Source organism: Mytilus edulis, chromosome 2 (genome assembly GCF_963676685.1).
Source record: "Mytilus edulis chromosome 2, xbMytEdul2.2, whole genome shotgun sequence".
NCBI lineage: Eukaryota > Metazoa > Mollusca > Bivalvia > Mytilida > Mytilidae > Mytilus > Mytilus edulis.
Genome location: NC_092345.1, coordinates 18,543,958 through 18,569,365, shown reverse-complemented (window position 1 = coordinate 18,569,365; position 25,408 = coordinate 18,543,958). Strand labels below are relative to the sequence as shown.

Sequence of the window (25,408 nt, the reverse complement as noted above, 5' to 3'; positions counted from 1 at the left end):
TCAGACTTTTTTAGTCAAGCTTTTATGTAGAATTTGGAAATGTAGAATTATAACCGCTAATCGCAGGTTAATTTTGACCTGTCAAAATGTCTGGTAATCAAGTGTACTTGCTTTACAAGTACTATAGTTTGTACTGTTTGTCTTTTTCATTTTTAGCCATGGCGTTGTTTATTTTCGAATTATAAGTTTGACTGTCCCTTTGGTATCTTTCGTCCCTCTTTTAAGTTTTAAGTAATGACCATACCCATCTGTAAACTCCCTTTCTTTAACATCTCTTAGTGAGGGTTGGTTAAGTTATGACCCATGTAATGAGTAAGCATGACCAACACAAATGTTCAAATGTGCGATTTCATAGTTTTAATAACAAATGCAAAAGTCTACGTCCCGATGATTACAACTTGTACATATCTACTTTTAGTATACATCATTTACTGGATTAAAATCCAAGATTAAGCCAAGGAGGAAAGGCATTACTTCGACTACTGAACGCTTTATTTTTATGTAGCCTATTTGTTCGAGTGGTATAGGGCGATGGATGCGATGTAGGCTGTGTTTTACATTGGTCATGTTGGGCTTACGTTCCATGTTAAAGGCCTTAATTTGACCTATAATTGTTAAAATTGTATACATTATGACTTGGACGGAGATTTGTTTCATTTGCACGCATATCACATCTTATTTATATTAACTAAACATGCAGCTGCAGATCGAAATTTTAAGGTGATCTCTTTTTTAAATGGGTTCCCTCGTCCTCATTTCATTATGTAACTACATACTAATCTGTATCTGCATCATCCTTAGTTTAAGTTCACTGAATTTTGCCAAAAGACCTTCTCTCATGTTGTATTTTCATTTGTCTTTAAATTAGGGATGACAACGAGTACTCCGTTCAGTTTCAGTATTCGGATAGTCATTTGCCTTCAATAAATCTTTTCGATATTTCTCCTTACATTTCCCCTCACTTTAGGTGCCATTGAAATATCATTCGTACTACTAATAAAAATTATATCTATTCACAAAATATTGACGTTTATCCTGAGACTTCTATATGTTATAAACTAGTCATAGCTTTATCTTTAATCGCCAAACGTGTTTTAGCAGTAACAGCATAGTCCGTTCCTTCCGAGAGGATTTTTCATATTTCGACGTTAAAGATTTGTTCGAGTACTTGAGTACTCGCGAGTATCAGGACCGAGAAATCGAGTATTTAAAACATGTTTAATTTCAGATCTTTTGACATCCCTGACTGAATTAAAATCTATATATTACAGACCTAGATTCAAAGCGAAATTCTTCTTACGTAACTCGCATTTAGTCTGCATCTTAAAGGCGGATCTTTCGAAACAATGTCAAACAAAACAAACATGTTCATTGCTTTCATAGACAGGTCTTAAGACGTACCGTTATGTAACTATAATATGTGAGAACAAATAAATTTTATTCGCGGTCTCATTAATTTTGGATTACACTGATTAACTTTTTTCAATTAAACATTAATTAGATGCAGATTTGAAATTTAAGGTAATATACATAATGAAAATAACCTAAGTGTCCTTTTTTTAAATTTTAATTTGCAAAGTGAATGTCCCACCCAGAATAACATGTTTGGTATAAATACACGACTGCATGAGACTTGTAAGTATCATCATTTTTACAATGCACTTGCTAATTTTTACAGTACTTTTATCTGGTGTTCTTGCTTTACCACATGAACACACCGCTCTTGGACCACCACTTTCAGCAGAGTAAGTAGTATTAATATTCTGCGTGAAAAGTATGATTTTTTTTAATAATCATGTATAATAAGAAAAAAAATACTTTTTGTGTATGTAGATTCAGAACGGTATGTATTATCTTCTCACTTGAGAAAATGCACCTATCATCATGCCAGTGATTGCAAAGCTACTTGCAAATTCAAATTTATCTTAATAACTTGTACAGCAATAAATACTTATTATAATACGTTATTTGGATTGGCTAAAAGCAATCTCGTGTCAATCGGAAATTAACCTTCATTTCAAAATAATTACATTAAATGCAAGTTTCAACAAAGGTATTTATGTAAAGCATAAATGAATTTATGGTCCCTCAATACTGCCGGGATTGTTGCTATTGTCTGCATTCCGACCTAATACTAAATGTACTTGGGTCAATGCTTTTACACCCCATGAATTTACAAAAAGAAGCATTCAATTCTTAATTTTCGTTCATTTACGACAATGCCATCCGATGTGTTTTAGTATCACAGTTCTTCATAGACAATAATTGCTGTTATTTTGTCATTTGTGGAAAGTTTTCATATTGGCAGTCATAACACTTCTCCTTTTTCAATAGTGTACCTAAACCAAATCATTAAATAGCTGTTTAAAATTCCATAAATTCTCTAAAAAGCTTTAAAAATTATAAAATAATGCAAAATGTTTTGAATATGGAAATAAACTAAATATTGTGAATATCAATTTGCATATTTTATTAAATATGGTGGATATTTTCTGCCTTTGGTAGATGGACATTTCATGATCTATTTAATTTAATGGCTGTTCCGAATCGGAAACAAATCGTTAAATATATAAAATGTGTATTGCGAGTTATAACCAAAAACACAACAAAAAACTGTAAATTATATGTAATTTTTTTACCAAATAGGTTTTTAAAATGATTTTTATTGATTCTAAACTATCAACCAGCAACATAGGTTCACAAACTAAGCTAAACTTAGTGTACAATCGGAGATCTTCATTCTTTCAGACGATTCCCATTTTTTCAATTTACTAAAAACTAGAGCTATTTTCGACCTTGGTGTTTTATTTTTCAAATACTTCAATGATGAACTTATCACTACGACGTTGTAGCAAAATCTACGTTACCGTGAAAATTAAGAGTTATTTAAATTTCAAATTTCATCATGGTCTTTTCTGTTGACGGACTTTAAAGTCGACAAGATAAGAGGTCAATGTATTCAAGTGCATTTAAGTTCTGTGGTACATTTTAAAGTACAATGAGTCAATGTCGGGTTAAAAACAAATCTCATCTTTGATGTTCCGCATAAGTATTATATAAAAGAAAGACAGTCTGACAGTGTCCGAGACCTTTCACAAAATTTATCCTATACTAGTATTAAAAGAAAATGATGGTATAATTGTACCCCTTTATAAAATTGATTTGTACATAATATTATTCATTGAATTTTAAGAATTGTATTACCCGTGTGATATGACTGTTGTTATCAACTAATTCCGGTTTATATCAACTGCTTCCGTTTTATATCAACTGCTTCCGGAAAATGCACCTCAATGGTGTAAAACAACACAATTGGATACAAAATATTAAGAATCTGGAAAATATAAATTATTAAAAAATGAAAACAAATATAACAACAAATGCATTGTTTCAAAGTTTTAAAAATAGTTTTATTCTGTATGTCTTCTGCTGAAGTTTATGATAAAAAGAACATAACATGTCATTTTCATATTAGACTCCCTTATCAGCCCATTGTCGGCTCTCGGGCTGATAAGGCGTCTGATATGAAAAATAGCATGTTATAATCTATATATATTTTATGCTTGTATTGGTTACATATAATTTAATATAATATAATAATTTTTTTTTACACAAATTTATCTTCAGACAGGTAAATTGATATATGTTACATATACTAGCTGGTCTGGATTTTAATGATATATATATGTATATAATATATATTTATCATTAAAATCAAGACCAGCTAGTATACATTAAATAATTTTGTTGATTTTAATTGCGGAAAATTAAATAAACTGAACTCTAGAAGGGATACTTTCGAAATCATTGATTTATTTTTCGGATGCAGGTGGAAAATTCTTTTTTTCTCGGAATATCGAATACTAGTTCTCAGCTAAATGAATTAATATAGCTGGAATATTTTCCCTCAGATATATGCAGTCAGTTCATAGGACATCAGTTAAATGTAGGCGTGAAAATCCATCACTTTTATCAAATCATCTGTTATTTCTATAAAATAAAGATTGGAATACGATTGTAGATCAAACAATGTTATTTGTAAAATGACATTGTGATAGTTTGAGGACACAGTTACATCAACATCAAAATGTAATGTACAGCTAATATATAAAACCTTTAAAAACTGCAAAGCTTCAGTTTCATGTTACGCTAAGCAATGCAAGAACGAACAAAGATGCATAAATGTTATGACAAACCTCATTTGAAGGTTTAATATATTTAATTGTAGTTTTTATCGAGTTTATCCTATATACATTTTGTGTTACAGAAATGTGAGCGATGAAAATCCACCACATGATGATTTTGATTCGAAAATCTCTGAAGACATTGCTGAGAAATTGATAGCAAATGCGATAAGTGATAAAGAGAAAAGTAGTACTGAAAATGATCAACAAGATTCTAGTACACGAAAACTTACGGACAGAGATATCATAAAAGCAATTAAAAGAGAGAAAACTGAAAACCATTCTTACAGAATGAAACGAGGAAGGAATTCAGTATTTGATTATCAACCTGGCAATCGTGGAAGGAATTTGGTACTTGGTAATGATCTTCCCCAAAAGAGACAGGTTAATAGCGCAACCGAAGCTGCATCACTTGACATTAAAGGAGTCATGAAACCTTGTCGTTTATCAGACGAGGAGGCCACCAGGGCAGTGGCTGTACACAGAGCGTATCGAAAAAAAGAATCCGCAAACAATATGTGGACAATGGTAAGTACTTGACATAAACTTTTTAAATCAACTTTATTTAATTTTATTAAAAATTATTCAACAGAGGCAGAATACACCATGAAGACAGTAAACAATCACAAGAAAAACTTACAACACCATGACCATTTATCAAAACGAAAAAGAATAAAAGAACAACAATACAACACCATGACCAAAAATGATCAAAAATGGAAATGACGAAGAAAATACAAACAACAGTCTACAACTTCGTCCTCCAAAAAGTACAGCAAAACATAAGACTGAGGAACAAGAACCCCAACAAAAGTAGGAGTGCAAAAAGAAAGGATGAGCACATCCAACTACAAAATGGCTTCCATCATGTGCCTCATGGAAAAAGTAAAAACTCGCCAATATTATAATCGAGAAATCAGAAACGGAATTGTAGAAAATAGCAAAATAATTTAAAATAGCATTAGCTATACGTACGTTTATCTGTAATTGTTCACATCATTCCTTTGGGGTTTGATGAACAGTTGTAGCCTCTGAAATAGTAACACAACTCCTGATCAATACGCACACATATACACACACACATATATATATATATATATATCAAATTTATATATATATATATATATAGCAAGTGTCTAGAGAATCAACCTTACGATGTTAGAGTAGATCTGATTTGTAACTTCCTCTCCGACCGGTGATGGAATCTGTACTTTTTATTTCTAACTTCTACGACAACATCGCCTAGCATTGCGCAGAGACCTTATCCCCTACTCTAACTCTAGCTTATTTGGTTTTCTTGTTATATTTGTTATTCTCGTGGTGTTTTGTCTGATGCTTAGCCGTTTCTGTGTGTGTTACGTTTCGGTGTTATGTCGTTGTTCTCCTCTTATATTTAATGCGTTTCCCTCGGTTTTAGTTTGTTACCCCGATTTTGTTTTTTGTCCCTGGATTTATGAGTTTTGAACAGCGGTATACTACTGTTGCCTTTATTTATGAAAATAAGTTTTCGTGTCGGGAGGTGTTACCTTCTCGTAGGAATTAAACAAGAATCTCTGATACAATACACGCAATGAACATCTACTCATCTCTTCAGTATACATTTTTGAATTACAGGATGCTAATCTATCTTTAGAAGCATACAATCACTATACATATATTTTTTTATATATATAAACACCATCTAAAGAAGACACTGGAGAAGAAAAAAACACTTAACATTTATACTGAGAAAAACAATAAAGGCAACAGTAGTTTATCGCTTTTAAGAAGTCATAAATCACTTTAGCGAAAATAGATCCGGAACTGATTTAAAATGAAAATAGCCTAAACATTTTAATTTACAGCACAACTTTTTTTTTGATTTCAGGATTGGAATGGAACACTTGCTGACTTAGCACAAGGATTAGCAGATGAATGCACATTTAAGCACACAAACCTGCAGTCGTAAGTGATGATTATTTTTGTAAAGGGGGGGGGGGGGGGGGCGTCCAAAGAAAAACGATACCTAAAGAATTGTCCTGCAGAACCTAGAAAAAAAATTTAAATTGTTGTAACCAACACAAAAAAGAAAAATTCAATGGGCGAAATAATTCAGGAAACCTTTTCTGCTAATGAGTATGGTTGAGTCAGATTCTAGAATTTCATTGTCATTTGTCATATTGGAACTGTTTATGGCTGACTGTGCGGTATGGTCTTTGCTCATTGTTTAAAGCCGTATTGTAACCTATAGTTATTAATTTCTTTGTCATTTAATTTGGTCTCTTTTTGAGAGTTGTCTCATTAGCATCGCATTTTTTTTTATATTGTCTCCTTAACTAAAATTAAAACTGACTATGGTCCCTATTCCTGATAAATTAAAAGCTTGAACGAAATATATCAAACCATGTAGCCTCCACGACGCAGCGATTTCCCATCCCAAGTATATGTTTTTAATATACCAACATTTTAAAATTTAAACAACGATGAAGTAACGGCGTCGAGTGTCAAATGGTTCGTTTGTCATTACCAATGTTATATTAGTTTGAAAAATATAACCCTGTAAATTATATAATAAGTTATCCTTTCGTTACATGTACCATGAACTGAAAAAAGGTAGTCAACGTGGAGTAAAATTACTCTCACATTATTTGGTGTTTTTTAGCCTGGTTTCGTTTTCTGTGTATCGTTTCGTATATCGTTGTTTTTAATTCTGCCTTTTACTTTTGACCATGGTGATTATTATCTTTTTTTAGGACATCTCGATAATATCGACGTATCATGTTCTCCTCGATTTCAGGATGCCGTATGCTCAATCGTCGGCCTTGCTTAACCTGAGACTTGATAATTGATATTGCTACTACTTTGTTTCCCACCATTTTTTCTTAAAATGTCCTGTACCAAGTCAGGAAAATGGCAATTGTTATTTTATAGTTCGTTTCTAAGTGTTTTGCATTATCGTTAGGTTTTTTGTTGCACTTTAGTATTTCTGTTGTTTAGTCCTTTTCCACGTATATTTGATGTGTTTCTCTCAGTTTTAGTTTGTAACCCGGATTTGTTTTCTCTCAATCGATTTATGACTTTTTAACAGCGGTATAGTACTGATGTCTATATTTGCTTAGCACGTGTCATTTAGGAGTAAGAGAAAACACTTGTTGGTCAGGTACATAGCAGAGTTTATATTATGAACAGATTGACATGTTCTCGCCTATATATCATTTAACTTCTCTCATAGTTTTACCTGATTATGTAACGTCAAGTTTATTTACAACCGTCAAATATAATTTTTTTCTGTGTTTACATAAAGCTTTATTTTTGTTTATGAATTTTTAATCCATTTGGGTTTAAAATCATTCTATGTAAAATGTGTTGCCAATTTCCTTTTTACCAATCAAAATCGGGTAATTTTAACTTGAAGTATAATAACAAGTGGTATTCAATTCTCGCTTCGTATGAAAGATATAATCATCTGTTAATTTTTTTTTAGATAAATAAATTTATATATCATCACAACTTTCTATAGCTCGAGTCATTTTTTTTAACATAGCATCTTTTTTTTGAAGACGGTTTGGCCGCTACATGTGTTGTTTGGTAACTGTCTAATTGAAAATTACTCCACATCATTTTTTCATGTATACTTGGTTCCAAAGAAATGCTTTAATCTTATACCCGAGATTTATTTCTGTTCTAGCCCTGATGGTGTACGTGTTGGTCAAAATTTAGGCGCTACAACAGGAAGTGACCATTCTATTGAGAGAATGGTGGACTTGTATATGAACGAGAAAGACAATTATAATTATAAGGACCATCAATGGATTGGTGTTGTAGGACACTATTTACAAGTAAGTTCACTATGATATGTACATCACTTCCCACTATATAGATTATGTTCGATTACTAAATATTTTCCCCCAAATTTGCATCACTTATATACATCAAAACTATACATGTATCACTTCCGTAACTTCTTCAAACGCGGAACACGATTTATCTTGGTATAGGTATGATTAAACCGAGATTTAATATGATTGTCGCATTTTATTATGAATTCAAAACGTATGGTGTACATAATGCGTTTGACTATAACATGATTTAATCGTGTTCACATGATAGAACTACTGTTCTTGACTGTCTCACGATTTATTCGCGCTTATAATCACATAGCTTGACGGTCACATATTTTAATCTGCATCACATGATGAAACTGCAGAAATTTTATCGTGTGCTCTTGATAGAATTACAGTGCTTGACTGTTTCATTATTTAATCGCGATTGAAAGATAGAATCACGATTTAATCGCGATCACATGATGAAATTACAAAGCGTGACTGTCTCACGATTAAGTCTCGCTCACATGATAGATTAATATAACTGGTCTGTCACATGACTTAATCGCGATCGCATAATAGAATCACAGATAACTTTGTTCGATAATGCTGAGGCGAAATGTTAAATTAACAGATGATTTATTTTTAAATTAGTCTTGCATTTACTGTAAATTAAACTGAATACGGTTCAACTGAAATGCACGAAGATCGATTTTTTATTTAAAGGGAACGTTAAAATTATGTGTACTGCCGATTGAAGGGAGTTAAACAATATCTTTGCTAAAATTTATTAGTTTCCCAATCGAATGGTGGATACGTACACCGTCTACGCCCCCTTGAACACGTCACTATATATATAAATAGATGAACAATCGATAGTCAAGTACAAAAAAATGAAGGATCACATACAATGTCACAGAGTAGCGAAAGATACCAGAAGGACAGTCATACTCATATATCGAAAAAAAACATGACAACGCCATGTTTGAAAAAAAAGACAGCAAACAAATAATAGTACACAAGACACAACATAGAAAACTAAAAAGTAAGCGACACGAACCCCACCTAAATATGGGGGTGATCTCAGGTGTTCCGGAAGGGTAACCGTCGTGTTGCTTATGTTATTACAAACCCGGTATATATTCTAATTCGGTAGGTCACATTCGGAATTGTAGTTAGGAACATAAGGAACATATCCGATATCATATATGAGATGGTTATTCATAACTGTCAAACAACTCGTGATGGCTTCCGTAAAATTCACGAAGTGATGATTTCAACTTCACTATTTGGAACTCTTGATTTAATAGCTTCCTTGTGACTAGCAACCTTCTATCAAGGAAATCATGATAGGAAATACAAGCCCGGGAATATCGTATCAATTGGGATATATATACTCCGTATGTATGCGCTGATGGAATGTTGCTACATAGAAATGTATAGTTCACAATTGACTGTCATATTACTGTTTTAGGTAGTTAATTGGAAGACCATTCAAGTTGGTTGTGCAATGAATAAATGCGACAACTTGTATATATCAACCCCAACCCAACAAGAAGTATGGAAAAACGCTTGGTATTGGGTTTGTGACTACTGGCCTCCGTAAGTACTAACAGTTAAGTAACAAAGAAAATGTGGATGGTCCTAGTATTCGATTTTTAAAATTAACGAAATATAATACAATTATGATTGTTGGTATGCTTACCTCTTGTGGTAAAGATCAATATGTACATATTTATGACGATTTGGAATTTTGTGGATGTGTACTCAGCCCTAACAAGTCACAGAAATCTCATCACTGTGATTGTTTTTATTTTTATTTTTAAAATATATAGAATTGAAAAATAAACATCAATACCTAAAAATGTTGTTTATTGGATTCGTCCAACAGGGGGTCGGAACAGAATATCGGAAGTGTAGGTTGCTACAGAATATCAAAGTTCTGAATAGGTTAATTCAAGTTTTCTTTTCTGCAAAGTCAATGACAACCCTTGTAGATTGAACATTATAAAAAAAATATAATCCCATTCAGACCGTACATACCTGCTTTATATCTATAAATTTATTGAATACATTAGAACAGACGTTTAGTTTACAAGACCGAATACACCTCTCAATGGCGGCGAATTTATTTTCTGTGATAAATTGTTGAAATAAGAAAAATGTTTGTCGGTTAACTAAACTTGAACACAATATGAGAAATGCAAATATATAGCAAAACTAACAATTAGATACAATTCTAAGTAAGCCATTGCCAAAGACTCCTCATCGGGCCGAATAAAACCGTCGGGCCAAATTCCTTGAAACCATTTTTTCCTTAAATAACCTCCGTATCCAATTGTTGATGAAGTATCCGTAAATAAATGAAAATCGGACACATTAATAACGTTATCGCTGATAAAAAATGATATACCATTCTACTGACTTAGGTACATCTCTTTGTAATTGTAACATGATGATTAAGTTCTTTTACGGAGGGTGTTAATGTCAAGGAGTAAGCAAGAGGGTGATCTTACACAGACACACCAAGTCAAAATGGGATAACTATTGTACATCCCAGCTGTTTTAAATTCAACGAAAAACAATTTACAATTCATAAAATCTAGTTGAGAACGTCCCACAACCATTATACTATACTGTAAACATTATTATATAATATATACAGTCATAAAGGGTATATATTATTATATAATATATACCCTTTATCACCCTCGATCAAGATGTTTAAACACGAAACGATGTCAACTCGCCCCACTGGCTAATTGGCCCATACTAAATCGCCACTTTCTAAAAATTCGCCCCACTCTTGTTTACAAACTCGATCCACTTATGAAAAAGGGTAAAATCCCATTAAACAATCAGTCTGACAACTCGCCTTATTTATAAAAAGTGTTAAAATCCCTATGAATAAAGGTCTGCCGACTCGCCCCCAATTATGAAAACATCTTGTTTCCTTTAATAATATCAGCAACCATGTGCTTTAAATCAAGTATTATGTCTATATATTCTAATGAAGTAGATGGACCGACTGTTTTATGAGCGCTGAGAGGAATCTTTAAACTATTAAATACATATAACATTGTGTTCATATTCCTTGTAGTGACTTAGGATTTTTAATCAGGAGAAAATCGTCAAATAAATGTAGCACGTGCCGCAAACCATAATTATTGTTTAAGATCCAACACATTGCCATTTATAATGTATCGAATATCTTGGGGCTTGAACGGAAAGCAAATACTAAACGAGTATAAAAATAGTACATGTCATTCCATTTTAATCCATACAATCGCCATAAAGAATTATGTACAGGTATTAATTTGAATTTATCGGTTACGTCACACTTTCATAATTGACTTTCAATTCCTAATGACTTACTTATACTTATAGCGTCGTCAATTCTTACATAGGTTAATGCATAGTCTTCCTTATTTATTAAATTATTGATGATTGATCGACATCAATAGGCGTAGACACTAGTCAATCCTTAGCCGACGGTTGTTCTTGTGACGGCCTACTGTTCGGAGTAGCACCACTAGATGATCTAGTATTGACATGGGCGAATAAACATTTTGTCCCATTGGAACAATTTCCTGATAAGAAAGTTTTACTCACTTCCCGACCACGAAAGAAAAGAACGGTGCGTCCTCGTATATCTGTATTGGAATCAGCACGACCGTTACTCCCAACTTGTTATTTCTGAAAATGAGTTTGATTAGAAGTTGGTATAGATCGATTATTCGATTAACCAAAGCTTGGAAACGTTTGACAAACAGCTGTGAGATGCCCAAGACTATCGCATGTTTCATATTCCTTAAAAATGTGTCCACTTGTGATGGATCAATAGAGTTTTTCGTCTCTGCTGGACCAATCTACAACTTTACCGTGGGTCAGTTTGATAGCAGCTACATTATTTGTGAAAGCCTTGTGATACTCGTAGAACACTGGACCTTTATATCTTGAAGAGATATCAATGACATCTTGAATATACAAATTGAATTCGATGAGTCGGTCTTGCTTTTCACAAATAATATTTTTGTAAATATTGAAAGCTTCTAAAAATTGTTGAATTGACAAGTTTTTTTGAAGTCGAGGATCGCGATGGTTAATAAGCAGAACGGACCCGTCAGATTCATCAACGGTTTTATAATCTTGTACGTTTCTTGATTGTTTAGTAGAGCAGCCATATTAATGTACTTGCCTTCTAAAATCTGCTTCAGAATGTTCTAACGACTGCAGGTTGACTAATGATATTTGATTCTTGAACTAAAAGCGACTGAATTAAAGTTCCTTGATTTTGAATAATTTGCTCCATGTTGTTTGAACTGGTGGTAGGTTGAGTTAATGCTGGCATTTTGGGCATGACTGCATTATCCTGTCCTGTATTCTCATTTAATAGTTCCAATAACTACCCTTTGGTGAAAGTTGAAGGAGCCCTGAAGCCTTGCTTTCTTAGTATTTCCGTCAAATGTCAATTCCGTATAACTGAAAATATGTACAACTGGTGTGTCACTTTTCTTACTTTTCTTACTGGAAATACGCTTTTTACGAACTGGCGGTATTTTTAGGAACTGTAAAAAGTTGATTTGAATTTTTGCACTGCTATACTGCTACTAACTAATTAATGCAACTGAATGAATAAACCTAACAAAGATTGAAAATTAACACGTGCACCAAGTTCACGAGACGGTTAAGAAAACATGGCAGTCTCTACCACAAATATAAATCTAGTAATACAATGTGTATCGTCCAGCTAAATAAATAATGGATTTTGACAGAAGCAGGGTCGAACAGAACATTAAACATTTATATAAACATCAATTAAAACTTTTTAATTATTTATAAAATGCACAGCTGTCCTTGACTTTTGTTACAAATATAGTAATCCAGTATATCGAATTGATATACCTATGAGCTATAATAAAATATTATGTTACAGGGAGAAAGCAAAACTTTAAAAAAAAATATTCTTATATTTTGTTAAGTGTATCTTCCAAATTGAGACCTTACGACTATACGAATGGCCAAGCATGTTCTGAATGCATGGTACCAAAGGACAGTGGACTTGGATGGAAATGTGTAGATCAAGCATGCCGTAAGTTGAGATTAATTTTTATTTTTTTGTTTACAAAACTTTGAATTATTCGAAAAACTAAGGATTTTCTTACCCCAGGAGTAGATTACCTTAGCCGTATTTGGCACAACTTTTTGGAATTTTGGGTCCTCAATGCTCTTCAACTTTGTATTTGTTTGGCTTTTTAACTATTTTGATCTGAGCGTCACTGATGAGTCTTATGTAGACGAAACGCGCGTCTGGCGTATAAAATTATAATCCTGGTACTTTTGATAACTATTTACACCACTGGGTCGATGCCACTGCTGGTGGACGTTTCGTCCCCGAGGGTATCACCAGCCCAGTAGTCAGCACTTCGGTGTTGACATGAATATCAATTATATGGTCATTTTTATAAATTTTCTGTTTACAAAACTTTGAATTATTCGAAAAACTAAGGATTTTCTTACCCCAGGAGTAGATTACCTTAGCCGTATTTGGCACAACTTTTTGGAATTTTGGGTCCTCAATGCTCTTCAACTTTGTATTTGTTTGGCTTTTTAACTATTTTGATCTGAGCGTCACTGATGAGTCTTATGTAGACGAAACGCGCGTCTGGCGTATAAAATTATAATCCTGGTACTTTTGATAACTATTTACACCACTGGGTCGATGCCACTGCTGGTGGACGTTTCGTCCCCGAGGGTATCACCAGCCCAGTAGTCAGCACTTCGGTGTTGACATGAATATCAATTATATGGTCATTTTTATAAATTTTCTGTTTACAAAACTTTGAATTATTCGAAAAACTAAGGATTTTCTTACCCCAGGAGTAGATTACCTTAGCCGTATTTGGCACAACTTTTTGGAATTTTGGGTCCTCAATGCTCTTCAACTTTGTATTTGTTTGGCTTTTTAACTATTTTGATCTGAGCGTCACTGATGAGTCTTATGTAGACGAAACGCGCGTCTGGCGTATAAAATTATAATCCTGGTACTTTTGATAACTATTTACACCACTGGGTCGATGCCACTGCTGGTGGACGTTTCGTCCCCGAGGGTATCACCAGCCCAGTAGTCAGCACTTCGGTGTTGACATGAATATCAATTATATGGTCATTTTTATAAATTTTCTGTTTACAAAACTTTGAATTATTCGAAAAACTAAGGATTTTCTTACCCCAGGAGTAGATTACCTTAGCCGTATTTGGCACAACTTTTTGGAATTTTGGGTCCTCAATGCTCTTCAACTTTGTATTTGTTTGGCTTTTTAACTATTTTGATCTGAGCGTCACTGATGAGTCTTATGTAGACGAAACGCGCGTCTGGCGTATAAAATTATAATCCTGGTACTTTTGATAACTATTTACACCACTGGGTCGATGCCACTGCTGGTGGACGTTTCGTCCCCGAGGGTATCACCAGCCCAGTAGTCAGCACTTCGGTGTTGACATGAATATCAATTATATGGTCATTTTTATAAATTTTCTGTTTACAAAACTTTGAATTATTCGAAAAACTAAGGATTTTCTTACCCCAGGAGTAGATTACCTTAGCCGTATTTGGCACAACTTTTTGGAATTTTGGGTCCTCAATGCTCTTCAACTTTGTATTTGTTTGGCTTTTTAACTATTTTGATCTGAGCGTCACTGATGAGTCTTATGTAGACGAAACGCGCGTCTGGCGTATAAAATTATAATCCTGGTACTTTTGATAACTATTTACACCACTGGGTCGATGCCACTGCTGGTGGACGTTTCGTCCCCGAGGGTATCACCAGCCCAGTAGTCAGCACTTCGGTGTTGACATGAATATCAATTATATGGTCATTTTTATAAATTTTCTGTTTACAAAACTTTGAATTATTCGAAAAACTAAGGATTTTCTTACCCCAGGAGTAGATTACCTTAGCCGTATTTGGCACAACTTTTTGGAATTTTGGGTCCTCAATGCTCTTCAACTTTGTATTTGTTTGGCTTTTTAACTATTTTGATCTGAGCGTCACTGATGAGTCTTATGTAGACGAAACGCGCGTCTGGCGTATAAAATTATAATCCTGGTACTTTTGATAACTATTTACACCACTGGGTCGATGCCACTGCTGGTGGACGTTTCGTCCCCGAGGGTATCACCAGCCCAGTAGTCAGCACTTCGGTGTTGACATGAATATCAATTATATGGTCATTTTTATAAATTTTCTGTTTACAAAACTTTGAATTATTCGAAAAACTAAGGATTTTCTTACCCCAGGAGTAGATTACCTTAGCCGTATTTGGCACAACTTTTTGGAATTTTGGGTCCTCAATGCTCTTCAACTTTGTATTTGTTTGGCTTTTTAACTATTTTGATCTGAGCGTCACTGATGAGTCTTATGTAGACGAAACGCGCGTCTGGCGTATAAAATTATAATCCTGGTACTTTTGATAACTATTTACACCACTGGGTCGATGCCACTGCTGGTGGACGTTTCGTCCCCGAGGGTATCACCAGCCCAGTAGTCAGCACTTCGGTGTTGACATGAATATCAATTATATGGTCATTTTTATAAATTTTCTGTTTACAAAACTTTGAATTATTCGAAAAACTAAGGATTTTCTTACCCCAGGAGTAGATTACCTTAGCCGTATTTGGCACAACTTTTTGGAATTTTGGGTCCTCAATGCTCTTCAACTTTGTATTTGTTTGGCTTTTTAACTATTTTGATCTGAGCGTCACTGATGAGTCTTATGTAGACGAAACGCGCGTCTGGCGTATAAAATTATAATCCTGGTACTTTTGATAACTATTTACACCACTGGGTCGATGCCACTGCTGGTGGACGTTTCGTCCCCGAGGGTATCACCAGCCCAGTAGTCAGCACTTCGGTGTTGACATGAATATCAATTATATGGTCATTTTTATAAATTTTCTGTTTACAAAACTTTGAATTATTCGAAAAACTAAGGATTTTCTTACCCCAGGAGTAGATTACCTTAGCCGTATTTGGCACAACTTTTTGGAATTTTGGGTCCTCAATGCTCTTCAACTTTGTATTTGTTTGGCTTTTTAACTATTTTGATCTGAGCGTCACTGATGAGTCTTATGTAGACGAAACGCGCGTCTGGCGTATAAAATTATAATCCTGGTACTTTTGATAACTATTTACACCACTGGGTCGATGCCACTGCTGGTGGACGTTTCGTCCCCGAGGGTATCACCAGCCCAGTAGTCAGCACTTCGGTGTTGACATGAATATCAATTATATGGTCATTTTTATAAATTTTCTGTTTACAAAACTTTGAATTATTCGAAAAACTAAGGATTTTCTTACCCCAGGAGTAGATTACCTTAGCCGTATTTGGCACAACTTTTTGGAATTTTGGGTCCTCAATGCTCTTCAACTTTGTATTTGTTTGGCTTTTTAACTATTTTGATCTGAGCGTCACTGATGAGTCTTATGTAGACGAAACGCGCGTCTGGCGTATAAAATTATAATCCTGGTACTTTTGATAACTATTTACACCACTGGGTCGATGCCACTGCTGGTGGACGTTTCGTCCCCGAGGGTATCACCAGCCCAGTAGTCAGCACTTCGGTGTTGACATGAATATCAATTATATGGTCATTTTTATAAATTTTCTGTTTACAAAACTTTGAATTATTCGAAAAACTAAGGATTTTCTTACCCCAGGAGTAGATTACCTTAGCCGTATTTGGCACAACTTTTTGGAATTTTGGGTCCTCAATGCTCTTCAACTTTGTATTTGTTTGGCTTTTTAACTATTTTGATCTGAGCGTCACTGATGAGTCTTATGTAGACGAAACGCGCGTCTGGCGTATAAAATTATAATCCTGGTACTTTTGATAACTATTTACACCACTGGGTCGATGCCACTGCTGGTGGACGTTTCGTCCCCGAGGGTATCACCAGCCCAGTAGTCAGCACTTCGGTGTTGACATGAATATCAATTATATGGTCATTTTTATAAATTTTCTGTTTACAAAACTTTGAATTATTCGAAAAACTAAGGATTTTCTTACCCCAGGAGTAGATTACCTTAGCCGTATTTGGCACAACTTTTTGGAATTTTGGGTCCTCAATGCTCTTCAACTTTGTATTTGTTTGGCTTTTTAACTATTTTGATCTGAGCGTCACTGATGAGTCTTATGTAGACGAAACGCGCGTCTGGCGTATAAAATTATAATCCTGGTACTTTTGATAACTATTTACACCACTGGGTCGATGCCACTGCTGGTGGACGTTTCGTCCCCGAGGGTATCACCAGCCCAGTAGTCAGCACTTCGGTGTTGACATGAATATCAATTATATGGTCATTTTTATAAATTTTCTGTTTACAAAACTTTGAATTATTCGAAAAACTAAGGATTTTCTTACCCCAGGAGTAGATTACCTTAGCCGTATTTGGCACAACTTTTTGGAATTTTGGGTCCTCAATGCTCTTCAACTTTGTATTTGTTTGGCTTTTTAACTATTTTGATCTGAGCGTCACTGATGAGTCTTATGTAGACGAAACGCGCGTCTGGCGTATAAAATTATAATCCTGGTACTTTTGATAACTATTTACACCACTGGGTCGATGCCACTGCTGGTGGACGTTTCGTCCCCGAGGGTATCACCAGCCCAGTAGTCAGCACTTCGGTGTTGACATGAATATCAATTATATGGTCATTTTTATAAATTTTCTGTTTACAAAACTTTGAATTATTCGAAAAACTAAGGATTTTCTTACCCCAGGAGTAGATTACCTTAGCCGTATTTGGCACAACTTTTTGGAATTTTGGGTCCTCAATGCTCTTCAACTTTGTATTTGTTTGGCTTTTTAACTATTTTGATCTGAGCGTCACTGATGAGTCTTATGTAGACGAAACGCGCGTCTGGCGTATAAAATTATAATCCTGGTACTTTTGATAACTATTTACACCACTGGGTCGATGCCACTGCTGGTGGACGTTTCGTCCCCGAGGGTATCACCAGCCCAGTAGTCAGCACTTCGGTGTTGACATGAATATCAATTATATGGTCATTTTTATAAATTTTCTGTTTACAAAACTTTGAATTATTCGAAAAACTAAGGATTTTCTTACCCCAGGAGTAGATTACCTTAGCCGTATTTGGCACAACTTTTTGGAATTTTGGGTCCTCAATGCTCTTCAACTTTGTATTTGTTTGGCTTTTTAACTATTTTGATCTGAGCGTCACTGATGAGTCTTATGTAGACGAAACGCGCGTCTGGCGTATAAAATTATAATCCTGGTACTTTTGATAACTATTTACACCACTGGGTCGATGCCACTGCTGGTGGACGTTTCGTCCCCGAGGGTATCACCAGCCCAGTAGTCAGCACTTCGGTGTTGACATGAATATCAATTATATGGTCATTTTTATAAATTTTCTGTTTACAAAACTTTGAATTATTCGAAAAACTAAGGATTTTCTTACCCCAGGAGTAGATTACCTTAGCCGTATTTGGCACAACTTTTTGGAATTTTGGGTCCTCAATGCTCTTCAACTTTGTATTTGTTTGGCTTTTTAACTATTTTGATCTGAGCGTCACTGATGAGTCTTATGTAGACGAAACGCGCGTCTGGCGTATAAAATTATAATCCTGGTACTTTTGATAACTATTTATAATATTCAATATTATATTAAAAATCACCAAATAAATGTTTAAAACAAATAAAAAACATATCAGTTACAATTACTGCGTGTAAATAAACTCATCATAGATAACAGGATTAAATTTAGTATATATGCCAGACGCGCGTTTCGTCTACAAAAGACTCACCAGTGACGCTCGAATCCAAAAATATAGTTTGTCATTTGCCGAAAATCACAAATCTTTAAGGAACTCCCAATCCCATTTTATGCAAAATTACACGCCGAGAGATAACATGAGATAAGTCAGAGCAAAAATCTAACAAAACACAACGAAAAGATTGGAAACGCACAACATAAGCTAAGCAAATACAAAATTAAAATGAAACATCTGAGGAATAACCATGTGTTGGTATCTTTCAATAAATCAAAAGTTGTATGTTATCCTCATTTCTCTAATTCTTACTCGATTAATATTTTTCCTGACCTGTTGATTATTTTTATTTAATCAACATGTGGTTTGATTGAACTTAGTTTGTCATTGTTAAAAATATCGATTATGACGTATAATTGTTTTCCCTCTTTTTGAACTTCCATTGTGACGTCATAAAAAAAGGTGACCATGTCTGTTGACGTCACATAAAAGGAGCACATTTTTTTTCAGATCATGCGGAAAAATGAATTATGATTGTCTGTATATTATCTAAAAATCTTTAGAGGTTCCACCACCAAATCTCGTGCAATACGATATTTATTCACTCTCGACAGTTTAATTTTAAATATTCAAAACGTTTGTAAGCATTGCATGTTAAAAAATCGAAATTTTACTGTTTCGATTGTTTCGATTGGATAAATATCATCGACACTTGATGAAGTGGAAGAATATATATGTTAGTTAAATAACATACATATTACAAAATAAAGAAAATATATACATGTTTTATTGGAATTTCTGTATGCAACCAATAAGAAGATAACTGCCGGTTTATACAAGAGCAAAACTTATCAAAACTTGTGATAGCGTAATATATAAAAAAAGAAGATGTGGTATGATTGCCAATGAGATAACTATCCACAAAAGACCAAAATGACTCAGACATTAACAACTATAGGTCACCGTACGGCCTTCAACAATGAGCAAAGCCCATACCGCATAGTCAGCTATAATAGGCCCCGATAAGACAATGTAAAACAATTCAAACGAGAAAACTAACGGCCTTATTTATATAAAAAACAATGAACGAAAAAGACTAAATTGAAATTGATATATAGTAAGAGTGAACTTTAAAATCTTTTAACTTTCAGTTGTGATTTTATTATGTTGATTAAATAAGCACAATATATATTTCTTCCGTCAGATGTGCATGTCTGGATTAACCTTCATTAGGAACGCTCAAACCCAGAAATTTGAATAATTATGAAACAAATTGATTATTTTAGGCGATTGTAAGCTTGACGGATCTGATCCAGACTGTCGTAAGTATATCTAATGAAAGTTATTCGGAATTTATGAAATCTGAAGTAATGGGTAGGACGTATTTCTTTACATAGCTTTATTAACCGGAAATGTTCATCGTCATCTAGCAATCTATACAATAAAGCGGACAAAATTCATTTATCGTTTATTTTTATTGAAATGTAAATATTTCGTGATAAATTATAAAGTTGAGAGGATTGATAAACAACAATTATTATACATTATTACGCCGAATGCAAATGATGATATAACGTTAATGAAATGGTACTTGTGATTATATATGTCAAAACATCAAACGGACGACCCAACAATGCATTTTGTAACCTAACACATAAAGCTTTTATCTTTTCTTTTAAGAAATTATGACAAAATATTCTATGATTTAACTATGATTTAACTAAGAGTAATTAAAATTCGATTGATAGCATCACTCTCAACATAATGTAACCTATATATATTTACCTTACCTCCTATATATTTCTAGGAATATGATTGGTTAAAAGCGTCCGCGTGCAAACCGTGTATATTTGATATTAGGTTAGTAGGGAGGCGGGGCTTATCTCATACACGGTTAGTAGTGGAGTTACGTCCCTTTTATATTCCATATTAGGTAAGAAGGGGGCGGGGCTTATTTCATACACGGTTAGTAATGGTGTTATGTCCCTTTATAAAAACCAAACGGTACTGAGAAAAAAACTTAAAAGTTCCAACAGACGAAGAAATTGATGATTAAGATTGAAATAAGTTCATTTAAACCTTACAAGTCGTTATTGTTGGCATCTGTTTTTGTAGGATCAATGGAAGTATTTTCTTAATGCTAACAGTTTTGAATGCTCATTTTGAGAATCACTAGTCTTAATTTCACACGTTAAGATAGTCGGTAAGATAAATTCGTTACATAGTGTGCTAGTGACGTAATACGGTATATATGGGGTCAGTAACCCATATACCGTATTAGGTCACTAGCACACTATGTAACTAATAATATCAGTTTTCTTGGTGTAGTAAGTCAGAAGAACCGCTGACCTTGGGAAGAAATATTGAGGTATATAATTGGTCAGCTGAAAGTGCGAGTTTCAAATGCAAAACGATACCTATCTCTTCTTCTTGAATGAACAAGATCCGGAAAGAATTATTCTAAATGGTTCAACCAATTATAACTCCATAACAATAGTTCTGTCACATTTTGAAATACTCATATTAAACACATGCCAAAAGTTATCAATGAATTCTTATATTTTCTGCTTGAAAGCAGGTAGGTCCACGTCCATAAAAGTCTATTGAATACCCACCAGATATCTAGGTTTGCCCATTAGAAAATAAAGATAACATGTAACAGCTATATCAACTATATGTGGTCAGGTGCTCGACAGAATGAGTGTTTATATTTATATAGTAATTATAGATATGATATGTGTTTTCAGTTGTGTATCACCTTCACTGGTGTTACAATGGATGGATCTGTCGTACGGTTTCACTTGTTTAGACGTACTTATACATATATATCTCAATGTATTGTTTTTATGTATGCATATGTTACCTATGTGTCCAATGCATAAATTTGCTAAGATATATATGGTCATTTAGTTAGCCTCACTTTCATACAGGCCAATATAAAAAAAACAAATTGCCAGTTATCAAACCATCCACAAAACTGTTGTCGTTTAATGAGGTCATAGAGATTTCGAAAGTTCTCGGAGATGCTATTAGTGGTATTAGTTTCATCAACAAAAAACTGTAACAGGTTTATGTCAGCTCCACGAACTTGCCAGGGGACAATCGAGCGTTAACTCAGCGTTTAGGAAGCTATATTAAAAAAAATTTGACACTGAATTGTATATCTAAGTGCCACCATTTAATTTAAGTTCATCACATACTTAAATTAGCTGTTTGTTTTCCAACAGAACAATCGAAGGAGTGTACTGAATTCAATGACGACAAGGATCCAATGTGTCCATTTATTGCATCAATGGGAATGTGTGGAGGTGAAAATTTCAAATGGGCTTTAATTAATTGCCAGACATCGTGCAAGTAAGTCCATTTAACTGCTCATAGCGACATGAATTACCAATTAAATCTATTAAACTGTTTTCTTAATTTTGATTAGATGTCGACATAAGTTTACAATCCTTTCTTTGTGAATTGCCGTTGCCGAAATATCGTGTATATGATAATAATGGAAAAAAACCTTATATTGAAAATTTAAAACTCTACGAGAGAAATGGATTTCTGGGATATGTAAGCGAGATAATAACACAACAACAAATAAAAACAACGATATCATTTTAATTAGATAATTTTTGCAAGGGACAAGAGACAATTTTAGAAACGATGTTTCAAGCTCTTGATATGCTGAAATACCTAGTTTTTCTTAAAAGAAATAAAAAGTAAAAAAACAACAACAACAAATTAACTCTGAGGAATATTCCAAAAGAAAAGCCCGTAGTCAAATGGAAAGATCAAAAGCTCAAACACATCAAACGAATGGCTAACTACTGTCATATTCCTGAATTGGTACTGGAATTCTCTAATGTAGAAAATTGTGGATTAAACCTGGTTTAATAGGCAGATAAACCTCTCATTTGCAGGACAACTTACATATACGAGACAAATTTACTTAAGAGCCTCCTGTTTGGAGACAGTTGATAAAAACATGTTGGAAGATTAATGTAGGTTTTCGAGAACTGAACCCTCTCTCAGATTTTAGTAAAAAATAAAATTGATAGTAAATTGAAGAACGACTTCACCTTTAAAACAAATGTCATTTAGCAATTGACACTCCGACATAGTTATAAATCTACTTTATAAAGATTAATTTCAAAGTGGATATTGACTTTTTTAATTTCTGAAATTTTATTTTATTTTCAAGATTATGTTCCACGGTAAATGACGCTTTCGTAGAATAATCCTAACCAGCTATGGAGAAACTATGATTGGAAATGAACTGAATCGCCTACGGATATTGTTATGGACTAACAGTAGAACATGCTTTTAATTTTCATTTGTACACCAAGCTTAACAACATCATATCATAGTAAAAAACTTTTGGACATTAAGCGAGAGAAAGACACTTATTTCTTTATCAATTTCAATTATAAAATATATCAAGTATTTATTGTATAGCTTTTGTTATTCTTGTAACTAATGTTTCAAATGATTTTGTTATATTATTCCTCACTCAAGCTTCCTCTTTTGTTGTTATTTTGTTATATTATTCCTTACTTATGCTTTCTCTTTTGTTGTTATTTTGTTATATTATTCCTTACTTATGCTTTCTCTTTTGTTAATTATTTTGTTATGATATTCCTTACTTATGCTTTCTCTTTTGTTAATTATTTTGTTATGATATTCCTTACTTATGCTTTCTCTTTTGTTAATATTTTGTTATGATATTCCTTACTTATGCTTTCTCTTTTGTTAATTATTTTGTTATGATATTCCTTACTTATGCTTTCTCTTTTGTTAATATTTTGTTATGATATTCCTTACTTAAGCTTTCTCTTTTCTTATTATTTTGTTATGATATTCCTTACTTATGCTTTCTCTTTTGTTAATTATTTTGTTATGATATTCCTTACTTATGCTTTCTCTTTTGTTAATATTTTGTTATGATATTCCTTACTTAAGCTTTCTCTTTTCTTATTATTTTGTTATGATATTCCTTACTTAAGCTTTCTCTTTTCTTATTATTTTGTTATGATATTCCTTACTTATGCTTTCTCTTTTGTTAATTATTTTGTTATGATATTCCTTACTTATGCTTTCTCTTTTGTTAATTATTTTGTTATGATATTCCTTACTTATGCTTTCTCTTTTGTTAATATTTTGTTATGATATTCCTTACTTATGCTTTCTCTTTTGTTAATTATTTTGTTATGATATTCCTTACTTATGCTTTCTCTTTTGTTAATATTTTGTTATGATATTCCTTACTTAAGCTTTCTCTTTTCTTATTATTTTGTTATGATATTCCTTACTTATGCTTTCTCTTTTGTTAATATTTTGTTATGATATTCCTTACTTAAGCTTTCTCTTTTCTTATTATTTTGTTATGATATTCCTTACTTATGCTTTCTCTTTTGTTATTATCTTTTTTATATTATTCATACTTATGCTTTCTCTTTTGTGATTGTTTTGTTAAATAAGCTACTCATTTATAAATATTTTGTTTGATTATTCCTTACGTAAGCTTACCCTTTTATTAATATCAAACTTGTCAAATTATCCTCTTTTAATCTATAGCTACCTACATCATATATATTTTTATTTCATAAAATGTATCATTCAAGAATGTCTGCATTTGTTTGTAGAAAAGCGATAGCAAATAAATTATCTGCATTGTTCATATAGTTCCGTTACTTTATTTGATATTTTTAAAGATGATCACCAAGTGTGAAAATATACAAATACACTCATCATAGATACATGTACCAGGATAAAACATTTGTTCGCCAGACGCGCATTTCGTTTTTCAAAAGATTCATCAGGGACGCTTGAATCGAGAAAAAAATACGAAGTTGAAGAGCACTGAGGACCACAAATCCAAAGATATTGCTCAGATATTGCTCAGATAACCTATTTCTCACCAGATACTCCCAAGTATTAAAACAGATTGAGTGTTTTGTGAACAGTTGATCATAACAATGATAAATCATGTCAATAAAAATTGTCCGACAAAACCTAGAGAAAAGGTTACTAGTTACTGAATTCAACATATACATAGCATTTTAACAAGACGAAAAAAGACAAAATGAATTGTGTAAGACAAATCAAAACTGCAAGCATTTGTTTTCATTAACTTTCCCCTGAATTTGAGATAATGCCCGTTAGTTGCTGGTTTGAGATAATGCCCGTTAGTTGCTGGTTTGAAATAATGCCCGTTAGTTGCTGGTTTGAGATAATGCCCGTTAGTTGCTGGTTTGAAATAATGTTCGTTAGTTGCTGATTTGAAATAATTCCCGTTAGTTGCTGGTTTGTGTTACATAACCTTTGTTGTCTCTTTAGTGTTTTTTACTGCTTTGTCTTTTGTCTTTATGTCGTTGTTTTGTCTTTGACTTTCTAGTTGTGAATGTTCCATCACTAATAACTATATTCTATTTATTATTCCTATAACTGAATTGTGTCAAGTAGTCTTTAAATGTGTTGCTCTAGAATAACAAGTGTTGTACTCAGTTTTTGTATTCACGATTGCATTGCTCATAATCCAACAAAAGAAACCCAAAAGATATCAAAGGAATATTTGAACTCGTAAATCAAAACCATAATGACCATCCGAAGGCAAACACGAATTGACAAACA

At 33.4% G+C, this 25,408-nt stretch overlaps 1 protein-coding gene across 1 annotated transcript; it reads left to right on the top strand.

Moving 5' to 3' along the window:
• Positions 1–1,647: 1,647 nt before the first annotated feature.
• LOC139511628 (peptidase inhibitor 15-like) lies at positions 1,648–23,470 on the top strand. The gene is made up of 9 exons (XM_071298551.1): positions 1,648–1,745; positions 4,268–4,712; positions 6,052–6,128; positions 7,852–8,002; positions 9,462–9,589; positions 12,970–13,079; positions 20,074–20,109; positions 22,015–22,141; positions 22,980–23,470. The coding sequence occupies exons 1-9, from the start codon at positions 1,657–1,659 to the stop codon at positions 23,014–23,016; spliced, it is 1,200 nt and encodes a 399-aa protein (XP_071154652.1). The 5' UTR covers positions 1,648–1,656; the 3' UTR covers positions 23,017–23,470.
• Positions 23,471–25,408: the final 1,938 nt, after the last annotated feature.